This window comes from Rhinolophus hipposideros (genome assembly GCF_964194185.1).
Source record: "Rhinolophus hipposideros genome assembly, chromosome: 8".
Classification (NCBI taxonomy): Eukaryota; Metazoa; Chordata; class Mammalia; order Chiroptera; family Rhinolophidae; genus Rhinolophus; species Rhinolophus hipposideros.
In genome coordinates, this window is record NC_138054.1 from 25,488,328 (window position 1) to 25,510,754 (window position 22,427).

Sequence of the window (22,427 nt, forward strand, 5' to 3'; positions counted from 1 at the left end):
TCTTTGAAGAGAGAAGAGTCTAGAATGATTCCTTACCCTTAATGCAAGATACCCTTCCAAAATCCCTGCCCACCTGTTTCTATCAGCCAGCCACTTGAAGTCTCATCTCACAGAGAACAGAGGGTTTTCCTTCCTCTCCTCAACCTACTTGCAGAATAAAGAAATAGCCCATTTAAACAAACATTTATTGTGCATCTATTTTGTGGCCTACAAAATAGTTCTAACTGGAAAATCAGCTGTGAATAAGACAGTATAGTGCTCCCAAAGAGTTTATGCTCTAGTGAAGGAGGACAGGCAATAAACATAAAAAAGAAATGACAATGGAATATTACGCAGCCATAAAGAAGAAAGAAATCTTACCATTTGCAACATGGATGGACCTAGAAAACATTATGTTGAGTGAAATAAGTCAGACAGAGAAAGACAAATACCATATGATCTCACTTATATGCGGAATCTAAAGAAAAGAATAAGTGAATGAACTAATCAGAAACAGTTTTGGAGACATAGAGGAAAAACTGAGGGTTGCTAGATGGGAGGGGAGATGGGGATAAGGGGGAAGGTGAGGGGATTAGAAAACAGTCGGTAACCACAAGATGGCCACAGGGTTTTGAAAATTAATTTGGGGAATGTAATCAATAATGTTGTAAAGATTTTGTAGGGTATCCGATGGACACTTGTCTCATTAGGGAGACCACCTCAGGGAAGATGTAGATGCCTGATCACTGCACTGTTCATCTGAAGCTGAAGCTGAACAATAATAAATGTCAACTACAAGTTTATATATACATATACATATATATATATATGTTATATACATATATATATATATATATATATGTATATGTATATATACTTACAAGAAGTGGAGTACAGCATTAGGAGTAGAGACAGTGGAAATGTAATAGCTCTGCGATGTCAGAGGGATAGTGGATGGGGGAGGGGGTTCACACAGTGTGAGGCATATAACTGATAAATGTCTAAGAATTACTTTGTCTTGTGCACCTGAAACTAATTAAAAAAAAATGAGTAAGAATTTCAGGTACCGATAAATATTATGAAGAAGCTATAATAGGATACTGAGATGAAGGTGACTGGGGGAGATGTGGTATTACTTTAGCTGCAGTGGTCAGGGAAGGATTCTCTGTGACAGTGACATTTGAGTCATTTTTTTTACCACCTAAATGATAACGAGGAACCACTGAAGATCCAGAGGCGCTCTCTAAGCAGAATGAGCAATAGGTGGGATGGCCTGAGACACGAACAAGCTTAGTGTGTTCATGGGACTGAAAGAAGATCCTAGTTGGAGCTCAGTGAACAGGGGAAGAAGAGTGGAGGGAGATGAGAGCAGAAAAGCAGATGGAGCAAGATTTGGCAGGTTTCATAGACCTGACAAGAAGTTTGTAGGTTTTTCTGATAGCATTGGGAAGTCTTTAGATGGTTTTCAGCAGGATATTTATATTATTTGATTTATCATTTATAGCGATTACTCTGGGTGCTATGTGGATGGAGGAAGGGCAACGAGGGGTCAGGAGTGCAGCAGGGAGACCAGTGAGAGGTGAGGGGTGATGGCATTGGCTTAGATGAGAGAAAAGGAGAGATGAAGAGAAGGTGTTGTGTTTCGGATGTATGTTAGAAGTTGGAACAAGTATAAATTTGAATTTGTAATAGACATTCACGGATGGACTAAATATGCTGTGTGAGAAAAACAGAAGAGCCCAGTAGGGCTCCTAAGTATGCATCCTGAGCAACTTAGTGTATGTTTGTATTATTTACTAGAATCAGGAAGGCTGGGGAAAGCAGACTTAGGTAGGAGAGAAATCGATAGCTTTGTTTTGGCCATGTTAAATTTGAGATGCTTACTAGATATCCAAGTCTGCAGCTCAAGTGCGAGTTTTGGGTCTGGAGATATAAACTTGAAAGTCATCAGTATCTGAAGGTCTTCGAAGCAACAGGACTAAATGAGCTTATTTAGGGAGACAGGAGAGAGAGCACTGAGGAGTTCTGGATACTCTAACATTTAGAAGTTCAGTGGTGTCTCTTCATATCCAAGGCAAGTCATTTTTATGTTCTCTGATTTTATCCACCCCTTTTGCAGTAGATTAAAAAATGTCTGTAAATTCTTTGACTCTCCTCTCACTGAGAGGTGGAGCCCTTATCCTTTTCCCTTCTATCTGGGCTGAGTCACTTAGGCCAGTGACTCGTTGAACCAACAGAATTCATCTGAAGTGACATTCCGGGACCTAAGAGACTAGGTCATAAGAAGTTTTGCAGCTTCTGTCCAAAACATTTGAAACTTTCTCTTTGGAAGCCTGAGCCATTATGCAAGAAGGCCAGTTACCCTGAGACTTCCCTACAGGTGCCCTGGCTGACATTCTCAGCTGAGCTCTTCCTTCAAGTCACTCCCTCCAAGGTATCAGACATACGAGTGAAGCAATCTTGGACCTTTCAGACTAACCCGTCCGTTGGCAGGTCTGGCAAGTAACCTCATATGACATCACGTGGGAGAGAATTGCTCAGCTGAGCCCTGCCTGAATCCCTTACCCCAAAATCATGAGCTATAATAATTGTGAAGTTTGAGATCATTTATTATGCAGCAATAGAAAACTGTTAACACCTTCCCTCTTTCTCTGGGACCTTATTTTATAACCTATTTCCATCCATCTGGATCATCCTACCTTCTCCATACACATTATTTTCTTAACTTTTCCTTCCTTACTGGTTCCTTCTTCTCCACCTGTGAGTATGCTCAGTGGTGGAGCATACCATCTTGATAAAAACCTTCAGTTCCCATTCATTCTTCAACCTTCTGCAACATTTGCCTTTTGCCTTTACCACACCCCTGAAATTGATCTCACTGAGTTCACTAATGTCAACTCCTAATTGACAAAGCCATCATATGTTTTTCTGTCCTTAAACAACATCCAGTTTTAAAAACTCTCATCATGATTTCTTTTAAGGATCAGGAGAGCTGATGTGGCTAGCCTGCGAAATAAGGTGGGAATCAGAACTAGTCTACACAGCCAGGGACTTCAGATCTTCAAAGGCTTGAGTTTCTTCAGCTGGAATATGAGAAGCGCCTCAAAACCAGGAGAAATCCTGAAGATAAGGTGGGTCCAGAGTGAATGAAGCAGGTACAACAGAGTTGGGTAGGTGAGAAAAAAATACCAACCAAGAGAAATTATTTGATTTAGAATTCTGATCCAGCATTTGAGCAACCAGCAGGATCAAACTCCTAAGAGTAAAGCAGTATATTGTTAAAAAAAATAATAAATAAATAAAAAGGAAAATTCACTTAGAACAGTGTGGAAAACAGATAGGAGAGAGCCCTTAAGCAGATTTTTAAACTTTTTTGTGTGTCTGTGAATCAACTAGGGAAGTCTCATTAAAGATCTTGATTCCCCAGCCTTGCTCAAGAGATGCTGGGGTTGGATCAAGCCCCAATCACTCACGCTCTTGCTAGATGGTTGAATCATGATTCCTTTTAGCCTAAGAAGTTTCTTTATTGGAATGGTCCTAATAACTGGACCAATGAACAAATTTTGACACATCAGGGTATTCCCAGCAAACACTGAAAGGCAGATTTTTAAACACCCACTCTACCCATAGCTCCTGCTTACTACACAGATTGTGTAGTTATCTAGATCATGTGACCCCTTCACTCTCTCCTCACCTCTGCCATTTCTGATTGGACCCAGCTGCTTTGAACAGCTGCTGGAAGCTGGGCCCATCAGATTCTCTCTGCCAGGAATATGGAATTGGTGGTGGGGAAACCTCTGAGGACAGGGCACAAATTGAATGCACTATCTTTTGGGATAAGAAATATTCTAAGTGCTTTATAATTTTCTATCTGAGGTGAAATTCTTTTTAATATCATAAATTGAAGTAAGTGTAGGATACTTATAAGCTATTCTTCAATGCTTTAGATAATTGGCTCAACTGTAAAATCTAGTAAATACCATTATTTGTGGTTTAGTTGAGCTACAGAAGGAAAATGAAAAAAACGACCTTCCATTTGAATAAAATTGAGTATATTCCAAAGAAGAGGATCCTTTAGGATAGCCATTCTCAAACTTTTTGACCATCACTCATAGTAAGAAATACATTTTCCATTGCAACACACACAAATTAAAACAAAAGTTTCACAAAACTATGTTAATCCTTTTTGTTTTAGAAGATTTTTATGAGTTTATTTGATCCAAAACTGACAATCGCTGGGAAGCAAGATCTCAGATATTCCCTATATTAATCCTTAATATGTATGTCACACCCTGATATTTTCTATACTATTTTCTGTTTTTAAAATGCTGGTCACAACACATCAAATTGGTTTCACAACTCACTAATGAGTTGTGTCCTCTATTTTGAATAACACTGCTCCAGGTATATGTCTTAGTCTGTTTGGGCCGCTATAACAAAATACCATAAACTGGACAGCTTATAAACAATATAAATTTATTTCTCACAGTTCTGGTGGCTGGGAAGCCCAAGATCAAGGCACTGGAAGATTCGGTGTCTGGTGAGAGCCTGCTTTCTACAGACAGTGGTCTTTTCAAAAATAGTGGAAATGGGCAAGGGGTGTTTCTTATAAAAGCACTAATCCCATTCACAAAGGCTCTGCCCTTAGGACCTAATCACCTCCCAATGCCCCACTGCCTAATACCATCACTTTTGGGTTTAGGATTTCAACATATGAATTTGTGGGGACATAAACATTTAGTCCATTGCAGTGTCATCGGCAGGATAATAGTTCAGCAGACCTGTCCCCAACAAACATCAACTACAAAAAGAGAAGGAGCCAACCAGTGGGCTCTCAATCACAAGGTTGCCAGTTCGATTCCTTGAGTCCCGCAAGGGATGGTGGGCAGCGGCCCCTGCAACTAAGATTGAACACGGCACCATGAGCTGAGCTGCCGCTGAGCTCCCGGATGGCTCAGTTGGTTGGAGCGCATCCTCTCAACCACAAGGTTGCCGGTTCGACTCCCACAAGGGATGGTGGGCTGTGCCCCCTGCAACTAGCAACGGCAACTGGAGCTGGAGCTGAGCTGGGCCCTCCACAACTAAGACTGAAAGGACAACAACTTGAAGCTGAACGCACCCTGCACAACTAATTTGAATAAAGGGATCAAAGAGGCAAGGAGAAACATGAAAAAAAAAAAAAGAGAGAAGGAGCCAAAAGATTAAACAAAATGGAAGGAATTAACTCTGTTTCACTGACAAAATGTTGCAACTCCAAAAAGGAGTAACAAAGCAATAGGAGCCTGGAGAAAACATCTACAACACAGGGGAATCTAAGAAACCCCCAAACCACAGACAGCGAAGATTAGATGCATCATGTCTAGTTTGAAAGAGATAAATGTTATACTGAAGGCTCTCAAAGGCTATAACAGGCTAGGCACTCTGGTAAATGCTGAATGAACTAAAAATAGTAGTGAAAACTACCTAACATTTAACAAGACTCACAGAATCCTCGATGCCAGCAAAACCAAAGCATAGTGGAGGAAAAACAAGACATTGAATACCCTCACCCCACCCATGGAGCAGGAGACCAGAGGCCCTACTGGAGGAGCCCTGAGTCAGGAATGGGGTTTTGGCTGCTGAGAGCCACGGTCCTGGGGCTACAAGCAGGGGCTTGGAAGGGAGTGGGCCCCACCACACACTAGCCATGTGAATTTCAAACATCTCCAAACATCTGTTTCCCCACATAAACAGAGTCACTGTGTTGTGATTACATGGTGGTTCTCACAGTTAAATGAGATAATGTGTTTAAAAGTTTGGCAAAGTTCCTGACACATAGTAAACATTCAAAAAACTAGCTCTATGATTTCTGAATCAGTCACAAAATAGACAGTGAGGTCTGGTGCTCAAGTACAAATGGGGTGGGAAGCAAAGGAGGAGCTAAGATAGGAAAACAAGAGGGTCCAGGATTCAAAATGTCAGTGACTCAGGGATGGCAGCTATCATGAGAATCAAAGGTTTAGGGAGCATTTCCCAGAAGAATAGAGAGGGGTTTCTGTTCTAGAAAGACAAAAGAAGCCTTGCAGGACATTTGGTCCTGTCTAAAATATCCACGGAGACATTTGGCCCACACTAAAAGGTCCTTGAAATTTGGTCCTGTCCTAAACATTCATGGAGACAGTTGGTGCACACCAAATGGTCCTTGATGTTTGGTCCTGTCCAAAATGTTCATGCTTAAGAAAACGTCCCTGGGTTCAAAGAACCCATAATGTTTACTTCTACTTTGGGTTCATAGGATGAATACAGAAAAAATACTATCATGTTTCCTTGGTCCAATAATTGTATTGTGGCTGTACTGCCAACAATAACTCTTCTTACCCTGGTAACCTAGCTGGTAATGGCACATGGTGTTAGGTAGGTGGGTCACAGTACAATTCTTACAGGAGAGCGGGATTTGTATTAACTATGGACAAAATGTTGCCATGGATGTTTTAGATAGGAACAAATGTCTGCTAATCCCAAACAAATGTCCACAATAATTAATTACCGTATTATCCCATCTTAAGATTTCACTTGGGACATTACAATCAATAAAGTTGAACACACACAATATGTGTGAAGAGAACTGAAAAATAGATTTGTGAAATAGTTCCACAATTAAATACTATATGTGCTTATGTTTCAAAAAATTTTCACAGTCTAACAAAACTTGCCCTCTACTAGGGGTTTTCTAAAAACAATAACAAAAGCTCACACCCTGTTCTTTCACCGGCTCTGTTATTTCTCCTTCAGAAGAAAACTGCATCTTATTCACCTTAGAACTCAAAGGCACATAGTAGAAGCTCTACTAAATAAATGTTTATTTAATAAACCCAAAATGTGTTCCAGAAAATCTTATTTCTGACTATAATACATACCTCAAAATGCAGTTAGCACAGAAAGATATAAAGGGATAAATTATAGTCATACAATGGAATACTACTTAGCAATAAAAAAGGAGCTACTGATGCATGTAACAACATGAATGAATCTCAAAAGCATTATTAAAAAATCAAAAGGACATATACTATTCGTATATGATTTCATTCTGGAAAAGACAAAACTATAAGGACAGAAAACAAATCAGTGGTAGACAGGATGGGGGAAGAAGACTGATTACAAAGAGGCAGATGAAAACTTTGGGCTGATGGAAATGTCCCATATCTTCATTGTGGTGCTGATTACACGACCATATACTTTTGTAAGCATTCATAGAATTGCAAATGTAAAGGAGTGAATTTTACTATATATAAATTATGTCTCAATAAGCCTGAATAAAAAATAAAGGAAGACCTAAAGATCATGATATACGCGTATGACACTCTTTGGTAATTTACTTAAAATATACCTATTAATTTCGAGATGACTATCAGAGTATTTCACAGAAGTCATGAAAGCAAGTTTCCTGCTATTAACAAAGTCCAAAACATCATTTAACTATAGCATCTCAATGATACAGATAAACCTAATTATTCACTTGCTATTCTGTGAGTAACATATTGTATAAGCCTGAAAAGGAGGTGAGACATGAGGTACAGGCCTTAATGTGGAAGAATCACATGGAGCTGAAAAGTAGAAAGGGGTGAAATGCGAGATTTTTTGTATGAAAGGTACTTAGTTTAATTATCTTTAGCTGTACCAGATCTGAATGATAAAAATATAATCTTACTTTCTCAAGGTATATAAAAAGTATCCAGCAATTAGATAGCTGCTTATCTTCATGGACCACTTCCTTACTTGCTTATCTCTGTCACGGTTCATATCCCTGAGGGTTGTTATATGCTGGCTTTCATATCTTCACATTCATTCATTCATTCAGTTTTTCATTCATTTAATAATTGTTTAACAGACACCTATATATGCCAGACACTGGAAATGCAGCGGTGAGTAAAACACATGAGCGCCCCACCCTTTGCCTTATAGTCTAGTGATGAGAGAGACTAAAAATAAGTCTTAGGGAAAAATAGAACAGGGTAATAGGGTGTAGAATGACTTTAGAGGTGGGCAGTGGGTGGGCAGAATACTTTGGATAGAGTGGTGAGGGGATCTGAGGAGACAACATTTGCACCGACAACTCTGGAAAGTGAATGATGAATGACAAGGAGTCAGCTACAAGAAGAGATCTGTGGAAAGAGTATTCCAGGTGGGCATAGGGAACAAAAAGAGCAAAGGCCTGAGATAGAAATGCATTTGGCATCAAATGTGACCAGAAAGCAGTGAACAAGCTAAGAGTGTTAGCAGATGAGTCCACAAAGCTGGCCTTGCAAAGGAGTTTCAGTTTTATTCTAATGGCAATGGGAAATTATCAGAGGGTTTTAAGTAGGGCAGTGATGTGATTTTCTTTGAAAAAGTCTCTTTGGCTTCTCGAGTGGCAAGAAGATAAACTTGGAGAACAGTCAGATGGCCATTGCAGTCATCTGGCAAGAGATGAGCGTGGCTTGGATCAAGGTGGTAGCAGTCATGGTGAGAAGAGGTTTGATTCAGGTACCACTTTGCAGATAGGGCTAACAAGATTTGTTGATGGATTGGACAGGGTGATGAGAGAAAGCACTGGGTGCTTGGGGATGCTTTACTCAAGATCGAGAAGACGGGTAGGAAAAAATTCTGGAGGGGGACCAATAATTCTGTTTTGGTCTTGTTATTTTTGAAATGCACTAAGAGATAGAAGTGGAGACATAAGAAGGCAGTTAAATATTCAAGCATGGAGATCTGGGGAGAGATCAGAGTTGAACACATCATTTTGTAATTCATTAGCATGTAGACTGTATTTACAGCAATGAGACTGAATACAATTACCTATGGGGTGAGTTCAAGTGCAAAAGAAAAGATGTCCTAGATACAGATCTGGGGCACTTTAATATTTAGAGGTGGAGTAAAGGAAGAAGTGACGCAGAAGAAACTCCAGTAGTACAGAAGGAAAATCAAGAGCATGCGGTAATGGAAGCCAAAAACAGAGTGTGCTTTAAAGAGGAGGAAATGGTCACCTCTGCCAAATCCTATAGAGAGGTCAAACTAGAGAGGACTGAGAACTGCCATTGTATTTGGCAAGCTGAAGTCATTGTGACAGATCTGATGAAAGTCATTTCAGCAAATGTGATGAACACGATTGGAGTGAGCTGAACAGAGAAAGAGAAGTGAGAAGGTGGAGAGAGCAAGTATAGGCAATGTTAAGTCTCACCTTGAAAGGATGCTGAGACACCAGGCAGAAGCTGGAATACTAAGGTATGACGCAGATAATGGAAAGAGTAAAATCCTCAACTAGGTGGGCTTGAGATACAGAGCCCTAGAGAGAAGAGGGTATAATTCTTCATCATAAAAAGAGAGAGTACATGTATTCAGTTAGGTAGGTTAGTAGATTTGATGGCGAGAAAATGAGGTAATTATTGCCTGTGGCTTCTTTTCCTTCAGTGAAGCGTGAAGTGAGATCACCAGTTGAAAGTGAGGGAAGATGAAATGTTGGTGCTTTAAGGAGAGAGGAGATGTACAGTAACCTATAGAGAGTCAGAGGCAACGTCATATTCATATCTGTTTCCTAGCATAGAGTCTGGCACATCATAGGCACTGAAAACATGTTTGAAGAGTGACTGAAAGTAAAAATCAGACAAGGAAGAACGGTGATACGCATTAACAATTTACATCATAACAACAAGAGTGATATATTTGTAGAGTACTTTACTCTTTACAAGGCCACCTTTCCTACTATGCTAACCTTAAGGGTGAGGGGATTCTGTGTTTTCATTTTTATAGTCTCAGGATGTACATAAAACAGTGCCTGGTACAAAGTAAGTGCACAATACTTTTCAAAAAATAAATGACTATAAACACAAGGAGCTTCTAATCCCAGGAGGATTTAAATACTTCAAGTGATGAAAAACTATAGTGGATTATAAAGATAAATGGATGCTTCAGGGACATTTTGAGGGAATCACAAAACTTTCTTTGTAACATTATTTCAAGAATGAAAAATGATTTTTTAAACATTTTTTTATTAGTTTCAGGTGCACAAAACAATGTAATAGTTAGACATTTATCATTTATATCCCTCACACAGTGACAACCCCCCGCCCCCCACCTACTACCCCTCTGACATTGCACAGAACAATTACATTTCCACTTTCTCTATTCCTAATGCTGTACTCCGCTTCTTGTGTGTGTGTGTGTGTGTGTGTGTGTATATATATATATAATATATGTATATTATATATATATATATAATTGTAGTTGACTTTCATTATTGTTCAGCTTCAGCTTCAGGTGTACAGTGCAGTGATCAGGCATCTACATCCCTGAGGTAGTCTCCCTAATGAGACAGGTGTCCATCGGATACCCTATAAAATCTTTACATTATTGATTACATTCCCCAAATTGACTTTCGTATCCCCATGGCAATCTTGTGGTTACCGATTGTGCTTTCTAATCCCCTCACCTTCCCCCTTATCCCCACCCCCCCTCCCATCTAGCAACTCTCAGTTTTTCCTCTATGTCTCTAGAGACTGTTTATAATTAGTTCATTCATTTATTCTTTTCTTTAGATTCCACATACAAGTGAGATCATATGGTATGTCTTTCTCTGTCTGACTTATTTCACTTAACATAATGTTCTCTAGGTCCATCCACGTTGTTGCAAATGGTAAGATTTCTTTCTTCTTTACGGCTGTGTAATACTCCATTGTATAAATGTACCACAGTTTCTTAATCCAGTCATCTACTGATGGGCATTTCGGTTGTTTCCATGTCTTGGCTATTGTGTATAGTGCTGCAATAAACATAGGAGTGCATACAGATTTTTGAATTAGAGTTTTGGATTTCTCCGAATAGATACCTAGGAGTGGAATTGCTGGGTCATAAGGTAGTTCCATTTTCAGATTTTTGAGGAACCTCCATACTGTTTTCCATAGTGGCTGCACCAATCTGCAATCACACCAACAGTGCACAAGAGTTCCTTTTTCTCCACATCCTCACCAGCACTTGTTGTTGATTTATTGATGATGATAGCCATTTTCACTGGGGTGAGGTGGTATCTCATTGTGGCTTTTATTTGCATTTGTCCAATGATTAGTGAGGTTGAGCAGTTTTTCATGTCTGTTTGCCATCTGTATGTCCTTTTTAGAAAAATGTCTCTTCATGTCCTCTGCCCATTTTTTAATTGGGTTGTGTTTTTGGAGTTGAGTTGAGTAAGTTTTTAAATAAATTTTGGATATTAACCCCTTATCGGATATATGTGTGTGTGTGTGTGTATATATATATGTATATATATACACATACATATATATACACATACATATATATATTTATTTATTTATTTTATTTTATTAGTTTCAGGTGCACAAGACAAAGTAATACTTAGACATTTATCATTTATGTCATTTATTAATATATTTATATCATAATATATGATATATTTATATCCTTTATTAACCCCTTATCGGATATATTATTGGCAAATATCTTCTTCCATTCAGTAGGATCCCTTTTTGTTTCATTGATGGTTTCCTTTGCTGTAAAAAAAACTTTTTAGTTTGATGTAATCCCACGTGTTTATTTTTTCTCTTACTTCCCTTGCCCAAGGGGATGTATCAGTAAAAATCTTACTCCGGGTAATGTCTGTAAACTTTCTTCCTATATTTTCTCCCAGGAGTTTTATGATTTCAGATCTTAAAGTCTTTAATCCATTTTGAATTTATTGTTGTATATGGTGTAAGGAGGAGGTCCAGCTTTGTTTTTTTGCATGTGTCTGTCCAGGTTTCCCAGCACCATTTATTGAATAGACTGTTTTACCCCATCATACATTCTTGCTTCCATTGTCACAGATTAAATGACCATATAGGCATGGATTTATTTCTAGGCTCTCTATTCTGTTCCATTGATCTATGTATCTGTTTTTATGTCAGTACCATGCTGTTTTGATTATTGTAGCTGAAAAATGATTTAAATGGATATTTGGTGACACCAATGTGGCAACTCTTCTATTTGCTTGAGTTTACAGACTCTTTGATTTTCTATAAGTAATAAATTTTGTTTTGTTTAGCTAACACAGTGCACTGTGAACTACATTCCCAAATGCTTCAGAACCACTCATCTTGCTTACTCTCCTCTTCTAGGAAGACTTGGGGAGATTTCTTCTCTGTCCGGTTGATGAAGTACCACATTCCCCAGTGTCTGCTGTGGAAGACCAGCCCCAAGGAGGGTTATGCGAAACTGGCAGATTCTCTTGACTCCTATGTTAGGCTTTTCTTATTCCTAGAGTTTTGTATAGCATGGCCTCCCCATTTCTTGTAACACTGCTTTCAGGAGTAAAACATTGAAAAAAGTACTATAAAGATGAAAAGTATGCTTGGAAATATATGAGGGAAGGACAGGGAGGGAAAGCAGAAAAACGAAAACAGAGAAAGGGAGGCAAAAGAGAAATCTGACCACTTTAAAGTCAGTTAATATAATCATAGTCATTCAGTTGAGCAATGAAAGAATATGACAACTTCACAGGTGCGAAAACAAAAACCAAAACCATGGCAATGGGGAAGGCAAAAAAAAGATGAGAAAGACTGTAACTCTGAACTGGTCATCTTGACCTGGAATGATCCTACAAGCTATTTTTACGCTGTGGAGAAATGTGAGCGTGGCCATAGCTATCTCTGGTTTCATGTTTATGTATCACTGCAAATCACAAAGGAGAGCGAATATAAACATATTTTACTAAGTAAGGCCACTGGCTTTTCTGATCAGAAATATTTCAGAAGGGAGAAGGCAGGGACCACTACTCGGTCGTTGTGTAACTGGTGCCCTCTAGTGGCTATTTAGATTCCCTGTATGTGGATCCTAAAATGCACTTCTGAGGAGGAAAAGAACTTTAGGAAAAAAAGAACTAAACCTTTTAGAAAACCAACACCACCAACAATAAAAAACTCACCTCGTTTTAATATCCTAACACAGAGGGTTTTTTTTTTCAGTGTGCTCTGGTGGCAATGCTAAATTTTTTAATTGGGGAAAATAAAGTATTTGCCTGTAATATAATTATTAAAAATAAGCTGTCTTTGACAAAATAAAATGGCAGTGTCTAAGACAATAGCAGTTAGTTCTTTGGGGCAGGTTTCTCCTGTCCGTTTGTCAATATCTTCATCCAATTCTACCTAGAGAATTTGCACAGGGGAATTGAACCCTTCCAATAGGTTAATACAATGCTAAATAATTGCTATTTACATATTGATGAATGTACTTGGAAAAACATTATTCTATTAAAAATCCTTTCCTCATCGTTTATGTGTAAAGACTATCGTTTTATTTATGCTTAGGTAGCTCTGCAGAGCTTGACACTATTTTTTGTGAATTTGCTGTTTAATCCAGTGTTAAGCATGATTGAAAAAAATCTTCACTTTGATTCTTCACTAAGTTATTAGTAATGTTTGATACAGCTATAACAATCCAAACAGATCCCAAGGTAACCACATCATAAATTGTTTGATAGCCTAAGACTTTGGGCATTATTTGATAGGCAAAAGCAAGCTGTGATATTGACAGCATTCTTTCAAAGATAGATTACACTATTGGTACTGCAAAGGACAAACTAGATTAGGAAATGAAAGACCAGTTCGGAGGCTAGTTTGGAAAGTCCAAGTGAAAGATGATGCAAGCCTAAACTAATAAGGCAGAGAGGATGGAAAAGATGGGCCAGGTTGAAGATTTATCTGAAAAAGAATATTCACCACTACTGACTGAATATGAGAAGGGTGAGAGGAAGGAATTGAGAATAACTGAGATTTCCAGCTTGGGAAAAGGGAGGGATGGTGACACCATTAACTAAAAGCAGGAATCTAGAGGACCAGAGTGTTTTGTTTATCCAGGTAGGTAATAAATGAAATGTGAACAAAACAGGGGCCACACACTAAACCTGACAAGCTCAGGGAGGCCCGCATGGCGGGCCTTACAAACCCAGAGACCAAAGTAACCACACAGGGTGGTCTGCACGTAAAAATTCCTAACTAAAAGCGGGTCATGGTGGGTAGTCACACCCTGGGCCTGTAGCTTCCTCGACAAGGTCCGTCATTACCTTTGAAATTGTCTATTTTCTTGGTGCATCTAAGATAACATACCTTTGAAATGTCAGAGTTAATTTTCTTTTCCAGACCCCTCAAAGGCACAACCGCCGGCACCAGAGCACGAGACCACGTTGTTGTCTTGTTGCCCACGTACCCTTTCTACGTGCTGTAAAGGTTAACTGTCCTGTACCCACCAATGTATGAGAAGTGTCTCCCCGTTTTACTTTTTTATCCAATCTCAGAAATTTTGCCGCTTTGCTTTCTCCCATCTCTTATCTACCACCAATGAATTTCATGTGACCTCCCTTACGTCTCTTCCTTTTATTCTAATGTATAAAATAAGCTGCAAAACTGCCATTCTCCAGAGCATTTGCTCAGCCATTGAGATTGTGCTTATTGGCAACTGTTGCCAGTTTGGCTCAAATAAACTCTTATAAGACTTTCTTAGGCTGGATGTTCTCTCGTCGACAATGTGTTTTGTATATCTGGGTAGAGGTGTCCAGAATACAGTTAAAAATACGAGTCTGGAATTCAATGTTGAGGTTGGCATTTAAGAAACAGATTTGGAAGTCAATGTTTATAAATGAAGCCATGAGAATAGATAAGGCCATCAGATAAGCACACCAGAGAAAGAAAAGAGGCCCAAGAAAATCATGTGGGACCCACTGCATTAGATGTGTTAGGGACCCTAAGATACGAATTATCAGAATTACAAAAAAAGAAAATAACAAAACAAACAAAGAAAAAGAATGATCAGAGTTAGAAGGACCTTAGACAACAGTATTTGAGAAGATCAGAGAGGACAGACCATCAAACCATGGTAGTGGACAGTGTCAAATTGAGCAGAGAAGTCAAGTAGACTATGCATTAAAAACCAGCCATTTGCAATGAATTCACAGGCTAAAATAACTACCATTCAAAACCAGGCAAACAAATAAGCATACTAATCAGGGTAATACAAAACAGCCAACAATTTCTAAAAGCTTGTCAAAATTCTTTTGCTGCACTAGAATTTAGATATATCAAATACTGTTTGCATGGGCTCAGTGTACACACACAAACACACACACACACACAGATTTTTCTAGTAACAGAATTGGATTAGTATTCTCATTAAACAGCTTTAATTTCAACATGAGGAAATGAAAATCTTAAGGAGTCATAAGTTTCCCTCTAATTACCACTGTAGTTGTATCTCACCAATTTTAACTTTTGTCTTTATTACCAAAGACAATACCGACATTTCCTACTTATACATTCTTTGACCCAAGGTTGTATAATTTCCACATATTTTTCTGGATTTTCTAGATATGTAGTTACTGATATTTACGTTAATTACATTGTAGTAAGAGAACACACTCTATATCAGTCTTTTGAAATTTATTGAGACCTAAATTGTGGCCCAGCATATGATCTCTCAATATTTCCTGTACAATTGAAAGCAATGTATGTTTTGCAGTTGTTTGGAATGGTATTCTTTAACTGTCAGTTAAATCAGTTGATGGTGGTGTTCATATCTTCTATACCCCTACTGAGTTTCCGGTCTCTTATTTTTTAAATTACTGAGGGCTAACCTTGAATGTTTCCCTTTATTTAAGGATTACAACCTTGTGCTGCCTGTAGTTCAATACCTAAAGAACTGCCTTCCATATTTTGTCCAGTTTTATAATTGTATAGGAATCGAGGGTAAAACCAATACCAAGTATCCCATCATGGCTGGAAGTACGAGGTTGTATACTCAAAGTCCAATTTCTTAACCACTTTTGTAAATTACCTCTTTAATGGGATTCTATATATAGGAAAATGGTAAATGGAAATAAGTTCTTAATAATGTGGAAAAACATCAACAGAATTGGAGAATGAGAGAGCTAAAAGAATAAGAAATTATTGTCATAGAATGTGGATGTTGGAATATAAGAGTTCATAGAATGAACACAGGATAATCAGATCCTGATATGGCCACAGGTATGGATGGCTAAAACATAATAATCTAATCTGTTTTGCAGAAAGAGGAAATAGTGATCTGATAGCCACCAGATTATGATCTTTGATGGCAAGAACTGGGTGAATAATGATGGTAAATAAGCAAACCATCTAAACAAAAATGGAAATAGAAAAGCAGGAAAAGTTTTGAGGAAAGATAATGAGCTAAGTTTTCGATAAACTTAAATTTTTCTTAAAAACAATCTACAGGATATCCAGGGAATTTTCTGAGTAGGCAACTGATTATATAGGTCTGTTGCAAGGAAAAGATAGAGATAGATCTGGAGGTTATTACCATAAAGATTCTTATTGAAGCAATAGGACTGGATAAGATTAACTAAGAAGAACATATATCTTTAGAATAAGAAAGGTCCAACGTAGAAACCCAGGAAATCCCAAAATTTTAGAGACAAGTAGACTAAGAATGGATGTTCAGAGAAGTAAAAGGCAATATAAAGAGGAAATTTGGTATACCAGTTAAGAGCATGGACTCTGGAATCAAATACTTGATTCAAATCCTAGATGTTATACTTGTAAAGAAAGCTACATGACCATGAGAAAAATTACTTAACGCTTCTGTCTGTGCCTGTTTTCTGTAAAAATATAGCGATAAATAATAGTATATACCCGATGAGAGACAAATCATGATGGCTCTGAAGCTCATCTGCCCTCAGCCCCCTGCCCTCTCACACTCTTACTAGCAAAGATCAACGAGTTTGAATGAACTCAACAGAGGAACAAAAAGTTTCCCCATTTCTAACAAGGCAGTTTCCATTGATGCATAGCTGCACAGATATTCTCTGCCCACCCCAACCTAATAAGTGTGTAGAATATTATGAAGACAGGGTTCCTCTCGGCTGCAACTTTGATCATGGTGCATGCAGACTAGGATGGATTTAAGCTGTAGGATAAGAGTTTGGGGGATTATGTGTACTCTACTACTACCCTCCTCATTAAGATTTCTTCAAACTATTTTATGTCTACATCATGTGGCACTATAGTGCTGTGTTGTATGACCTTCTTGCAAAATATTTCCTCAGAGGGTTGTTGTGAAGATTAAATAAATTAATATTTGTAAAATGTTCATAACACTGCCTAGAATGTAGTAAACATTATGTAAAAGTTAGCTCTGTTTTTAAAAGGAGAATCAGGGAAGACGTGCGGTGTTCTAGAGTCAAAGGGATATTAAATGAGAGCTGGTAAACAAGGTCAAATGCTACAAAAAATTAAAGTATGACAACAGGACACTGGGTGTGGCAACAGAGTAGTAGGAGTGAAAGATTGTATTAACAGAGAGTAAAACAGGTAGTAGAGACGCGTTTTCCTAAGAAATTTTCTGACAAAAGGAAAGGCAAAGTACACCGGTTAGGGCTTTTTTGCTTCCGAGTGACAGAAATCTAATTTGAATGAGCTTGTGACAAGAGCTTACTGTAAGAATATTGTGGTGTTTAAGGTCCATAATGTGGCTGGGTCTCACAAACATGTGGAACCACGGATCACCAGTATTCTTCTTGTTTCTCTCTGTAGGTCTGCTTCATTTTCTCTCCTCCTTTATCCAGACTAGTTGCATTACTTCTTTGGCCCACATGGGAGGAAATATGGCCATCAAGAGCTCTGGAGTCTTGCATTTCACAGTCCAGGCACAAGAGATAGTAGAGTGTGATTTTCCTTTTTCAGTTCCAGTTTCAAAATTCTTAAAAAAGGACTCTGGCCCTATTTAAATTAAGTGTCTAATCCTGGGTGAATCAACTATACCAGGGATCACAGAGGTTAATGGATTAGAACATAACATGGCTATTTCTATTGCAACTATATGAATCCAGTGGGATGTGTAAAAGATCAAACAAAATAATAAGCACGCACTATAAGGAGACATTTTCTGAGGGGTAAGTAGTATAAAGGTGGGGGTTTTGATGGTGGTATTTTTAGGCTAGAGAAGGGATTTAAACATGTTTATATGAATGGAGGCAAAGGAAAATAATGGAATTTTGTGCCCAAGTAAAAGGATTAGCCTTGAAGAGAAATAAGCCTTTCTGAGATAGGAGGAAAGAAAATATGAATGTACATTGGCATACGAAGGTCTAGAAAGATGAAGGAAATTGAGGGAGATTGGACCTGAAGACCTCCTACGAAATACATCACTAAGCTATCTCAAGAGTGTGGGAGACGCAGTAAAAGAGATGCTTGAAAAGAATATGAGTAATACTCATTAATATGAGTATTAATATACTTGTAATAAAGAAGAGAAAGGAAGTGAAAAGGAAGAGGTTAAAGTTTGTTAAAAATTGTTCATAGTCCAACTCAGATTGAAACCTACAAATTTATTAAGGTGCCAGAGGTACACTGTGACTCTACTCAGTAATGCTCACTCATCTTATGAACAAGAACTCACAAGGCACATGCCAGAAAGACAGGGGAAAGGGAAATAAGGGTGCTGGCTAAGGAGACAACTCTTAGGAGCAAGTTGTTAGTAAGTAGCAGTAAAAAGATAAACTTTATTCTACCCCTGACAAGTAATTCCAAAGTCTGCATTAGCATTGCTCGAATGGTACTGTCAATATATTAATGGCTTTAATGATTAACTATTAGAAGATTAACTCCATATTATTGTCTAAGGATCATTTATATTCACTTACTGATGGTCTAAAGACATCAAATCTGAACTCTTGAGAGATTTATAAATTCAAATGTTTAAATATGTCACCTTTATTTTCCTGCATAATTCTTATTCTACCATAAATCTAACCATGTTTAAATGGAGTCACTAACCTAAAGTCCATCTCTTGATGCTTATAACAAATCAATTTCTTTGGAACACATACTTGTGTCTTTGTTAAATAATTCTACCTGCAAAACAGGAATAATAATAGTATCTACTTTACAAGACTGCTATGTGGATTAAATGAGTTATCAAATACAAAGTGCCTAAATAGTGCCTGATAAATACTCAACAAATTATGAAACTGTACCATTATGAACCTGTAGAACGACTTCTAAATTCATATTACTTATTTAAAAAATAAAGTATTACTAGAAAAATAAGCAATAGTATGGTAGTTTGATTGAAAATATAAATTACTCAATGTACATATGCATTTTAACAATAATTTTTATATAAAAAAACAAAGACAAGGAAAGCAGCAAGTTTAAACCAAAAATAATGAGTAAAAGGAATTAATTTTCACAAAAACATAAGTAAATTTTAAAAGAAAGAACTTTCTTTAAGAATATTAAAATATAATATTTATTCAAAAGCAATAAAATAACAGCTTCTATGAAGTATGAGCTACATATAAGAAAACACAGCACAGTACCAAAAATCCCGTTTTCCATCACAGCAACATCTTCTTTTAGTTATAAATTTTCTCCCTGGAATAGTGCAAAATAATAGCTTAGTACTGAAGTATTCTTATATTGATTTAGCATTAAATGCCCACTATAACAATCAGAAGCATGATTTAAAGCAAGAGTGAAGATTACTTTTTTTTATGTAAAAAAAGTCAATAATAGAACACATGAATGTAAAAAGCAAATAATTCTGGTGGGAGGGGTGGGATGGGAGTGCAAGGTTTAAAAAAAAATGGGACAGAATAAAAATCAGATATTTAGACACTAGTGTCACATAGTTCGAATGAGGGCAGAATAAGGAAGATAGATGGAGGGTGACATGAAAAAAGTCAATGGAAAAGAAAGAAGGAAAAAAATAGAGCAGAAAAGGAAAAAGAGGGGAGAAAAAGTTTACACAAAGAAGTAGCACAACATAAAGAAGTAGAAAATAGAGGAGAAGGCCCAGGCGAGTCTAAAACTGCAGGTCAGTCTTGTCATACCTTGGTCTTTACTTGGGCCAGGAATCTGAAAATGTTATCATGTCGCTAGGTATTATTACCTGCATTCCCACTTCATCTTGTTTTTTCCATCTTTGTTTTTCCTACAGCTTATTTTCTCAATTTTTATTTTTCATGCATATATATGCATGGTAAATAGATCATATTCTGTAAACTACTTTTTCTTTTTGGAAATAAGATGGATATAAACAATACTTCTTATAACTTCCTAATAAACTGTGAATTGGCTAATTTATTGGTATTTACAACACTTCCACTGCTCTAATCTAAAACAAAAGTTCTTTATTTGAAGCCTGTGAACTCTTTGAAACTGTGTTCAAAATTGTGTGTATGTGTAATTTTTTGTGAGTTCCGAAGTTTTTGTCAGAGTCTGAAAGCAGAATACTGTTGTGTCACAGGCTTTATTGTGAACAGAACTGCCAACATAGTTAACCATTAGGAAAATTAGTGTTTGGGCTGCAACACAAGAAAGAGAATTAGCACTTATGAAGCACTTCTCACAAAACCATTTCTATGTTCTGCTGTTCAGGGAATTTTAAGACTGTACTCTCTGGGGCAGGGCTCGATTAAGGCCAATTGATACCCTAAGTGTTGAGAATGGTTCAGTTTCTAGATACATTTGAAGGTATCAAAGAGCCAACAGGATTTGATGTAGGTTTTGCGTGGAATAGAAGTCAAGGAAGACTCCAAAGATTTTTGCCCGAGTAACTGAGCATTTACTGAGATGGGGAATACTAGATGAGCAGATGTGGAGGCATAGAGAAAACAGTTGGATTTTAAATATATTAAAATTGAGATTTCTATTAGATGTCCAAGTGGAGATGACAAATGAGTGATTAGGTTTATGCGACTGAAGTTATAAATTTAGATATCATCAGCATAATAGAGGGTAGTTAAAGCCATAATGCTGGATTAAAAGCTACTTCTCAAAGCTAAATTTTCATCTACTTGTCTAGGGTAAACACATTCCAAACTCACAATGAATTTTTCTGTACTTGTTTCAATTTGTGTACATCATCTACTGGCATGCTTTAATTAAATATATGGATTTTTCTACCAGTAACAAAGTGACATTCAATGGAGACAGATTATTATAACTTCTAATTTATGAAATACATACCTGAGTTAGACCAGCACCTGTTTGCACAGAAGACTTTTTTAATAGTCTCACTTCTCTGTTTATGTATCTTAGCATTCCACTAAGAGTACTGAAGTCATTGTTTTCAGAACTGTCATCTTCTAGGTCATATGTGAGAGGTTTAAACGAGCCTGACGGGGTATAAGTGAGATCCTTCTGGCTTTCTTTCAATGGTGAAGGTTGTTCTAATCGCATTTTTTTAAAGTCCTTTAGTAAGTCTTCAGAAAGATCTTCATCGCTGTGAGTTTTGAAACTAAGGTCACTGGCACTAATAGAGCGACGCAGTTTTCCACACTTGAAAAAAGCTGTGTGAGAATGTTTAGCAAATTTTGCATCTTGAATGTCAGGCATAATTTCTGTTGAAGATGTAAACGGGGCTGGTAGAAACTTGATGTCTTCTGCCCTTTCATGTCCAGAAATTTTGGCTTGTAATCTTGTTAATTCTGATTCCTATAGACAAATTAGTACACAGTAGGTGCTCAATATACTTCTGTTAAATTACTTAGAAAATCAGACTCTTAGAAGTCATCTACATCAACCTGCATCTCAGTACAGAAATTCCTTTTATAACAACTCATCAGAAATTTTCAAGCTCTGTTGAAACCCTTCATTTTGGACAATTACATATTTCACTTGAAATATATTTAAACTACACTAAGGAATTCCATGAAAACTAGATTTTCCTTATAGAATTTTTTTCTTTTTAGTGTTAATGATAATAGGAATTTCTAGTCAAGACGGAAATCTTGTATCTAAAAATTTCTCTGCAAAAGTGTAGAGATACACTATCTTTTGTTCATCTAACATATATACACACACAAAAAACTCCCTTCAGAATTTCTAATAGGAATAAATAAATGTGTATTAGCGATTCTGCTTTGTATGTCCTCATTACAAGAAAACTTTATTATGCTAAAAAATTTTCAAAGAAAGACATTTAAGAAAGTGATTAATAATACTTAATAAATCTATCCTTATTAAGTAAACTTTTCATTTCTATGATTTTTCCATGTCCTTCCTTTGGGACTCCGACCCTATTCTGGGATCCTAAGAATGAGACCACATATACTGGAAAGCCAGAAAGCCTAAAAAAGTGAAGACATTTTATTTATTTTATTTTTATTTTTTTATTGGGGAATATTGGGGAACAGTGTGTTTTTCCAGGACCCATCAGCTGCAAGTCAAGCCATTGTTTCTCAGTCTAGTTGTGGAGGGCGCAGCTCACTGGCCAATGTGGGAATTGAACCGGCAACCTTGGTGTTATGAGCACTGCACTCTAACTAACTGAGCCAACCGGCCGCCCCAAGACATTTTATTTAAAAAAATTAAATAATATGTGTACTAGTCTCCTGTTCAAATATATTCTCTTTTTCTAATGGGTGTCCATGAAATATAAATTTCTAAATCATCCACTTAAAATCTGATAGTTTC

General features: G+C 37.3%; 1 protein-coding gene across 1 annotated transcript in view; it reads right to left on the minus strand.

Annotated features, from left to right (window-relative positions):
• Window positions 1-19,106: 19,106 nt before the first annotated feature.
• Window positions 19,107-22,427, minus strand: part of CCDC18 (coiled-coil domain containing 18) — a 74,542-nt gene continuing 71,221 nt past the window's right edge. The window contains exons 28-29 of the mRNA XM_081055978.1: window positions 20,979-21,446; window positions 19,107-19,382 (exon numbers count right to left, since the gene is read on the minus strand). Coding sequence (XP_080912104.1) covers window positions 19,368-19,382; window positions 20,979-21,446 — 483 coding nt within the window. The 3' untranslated portion in view covers window positions 19,107-19,367. The remainder of the gene's footprint in view (window positions 19,383-20,978; window positions 21,447-22,427) is intronic.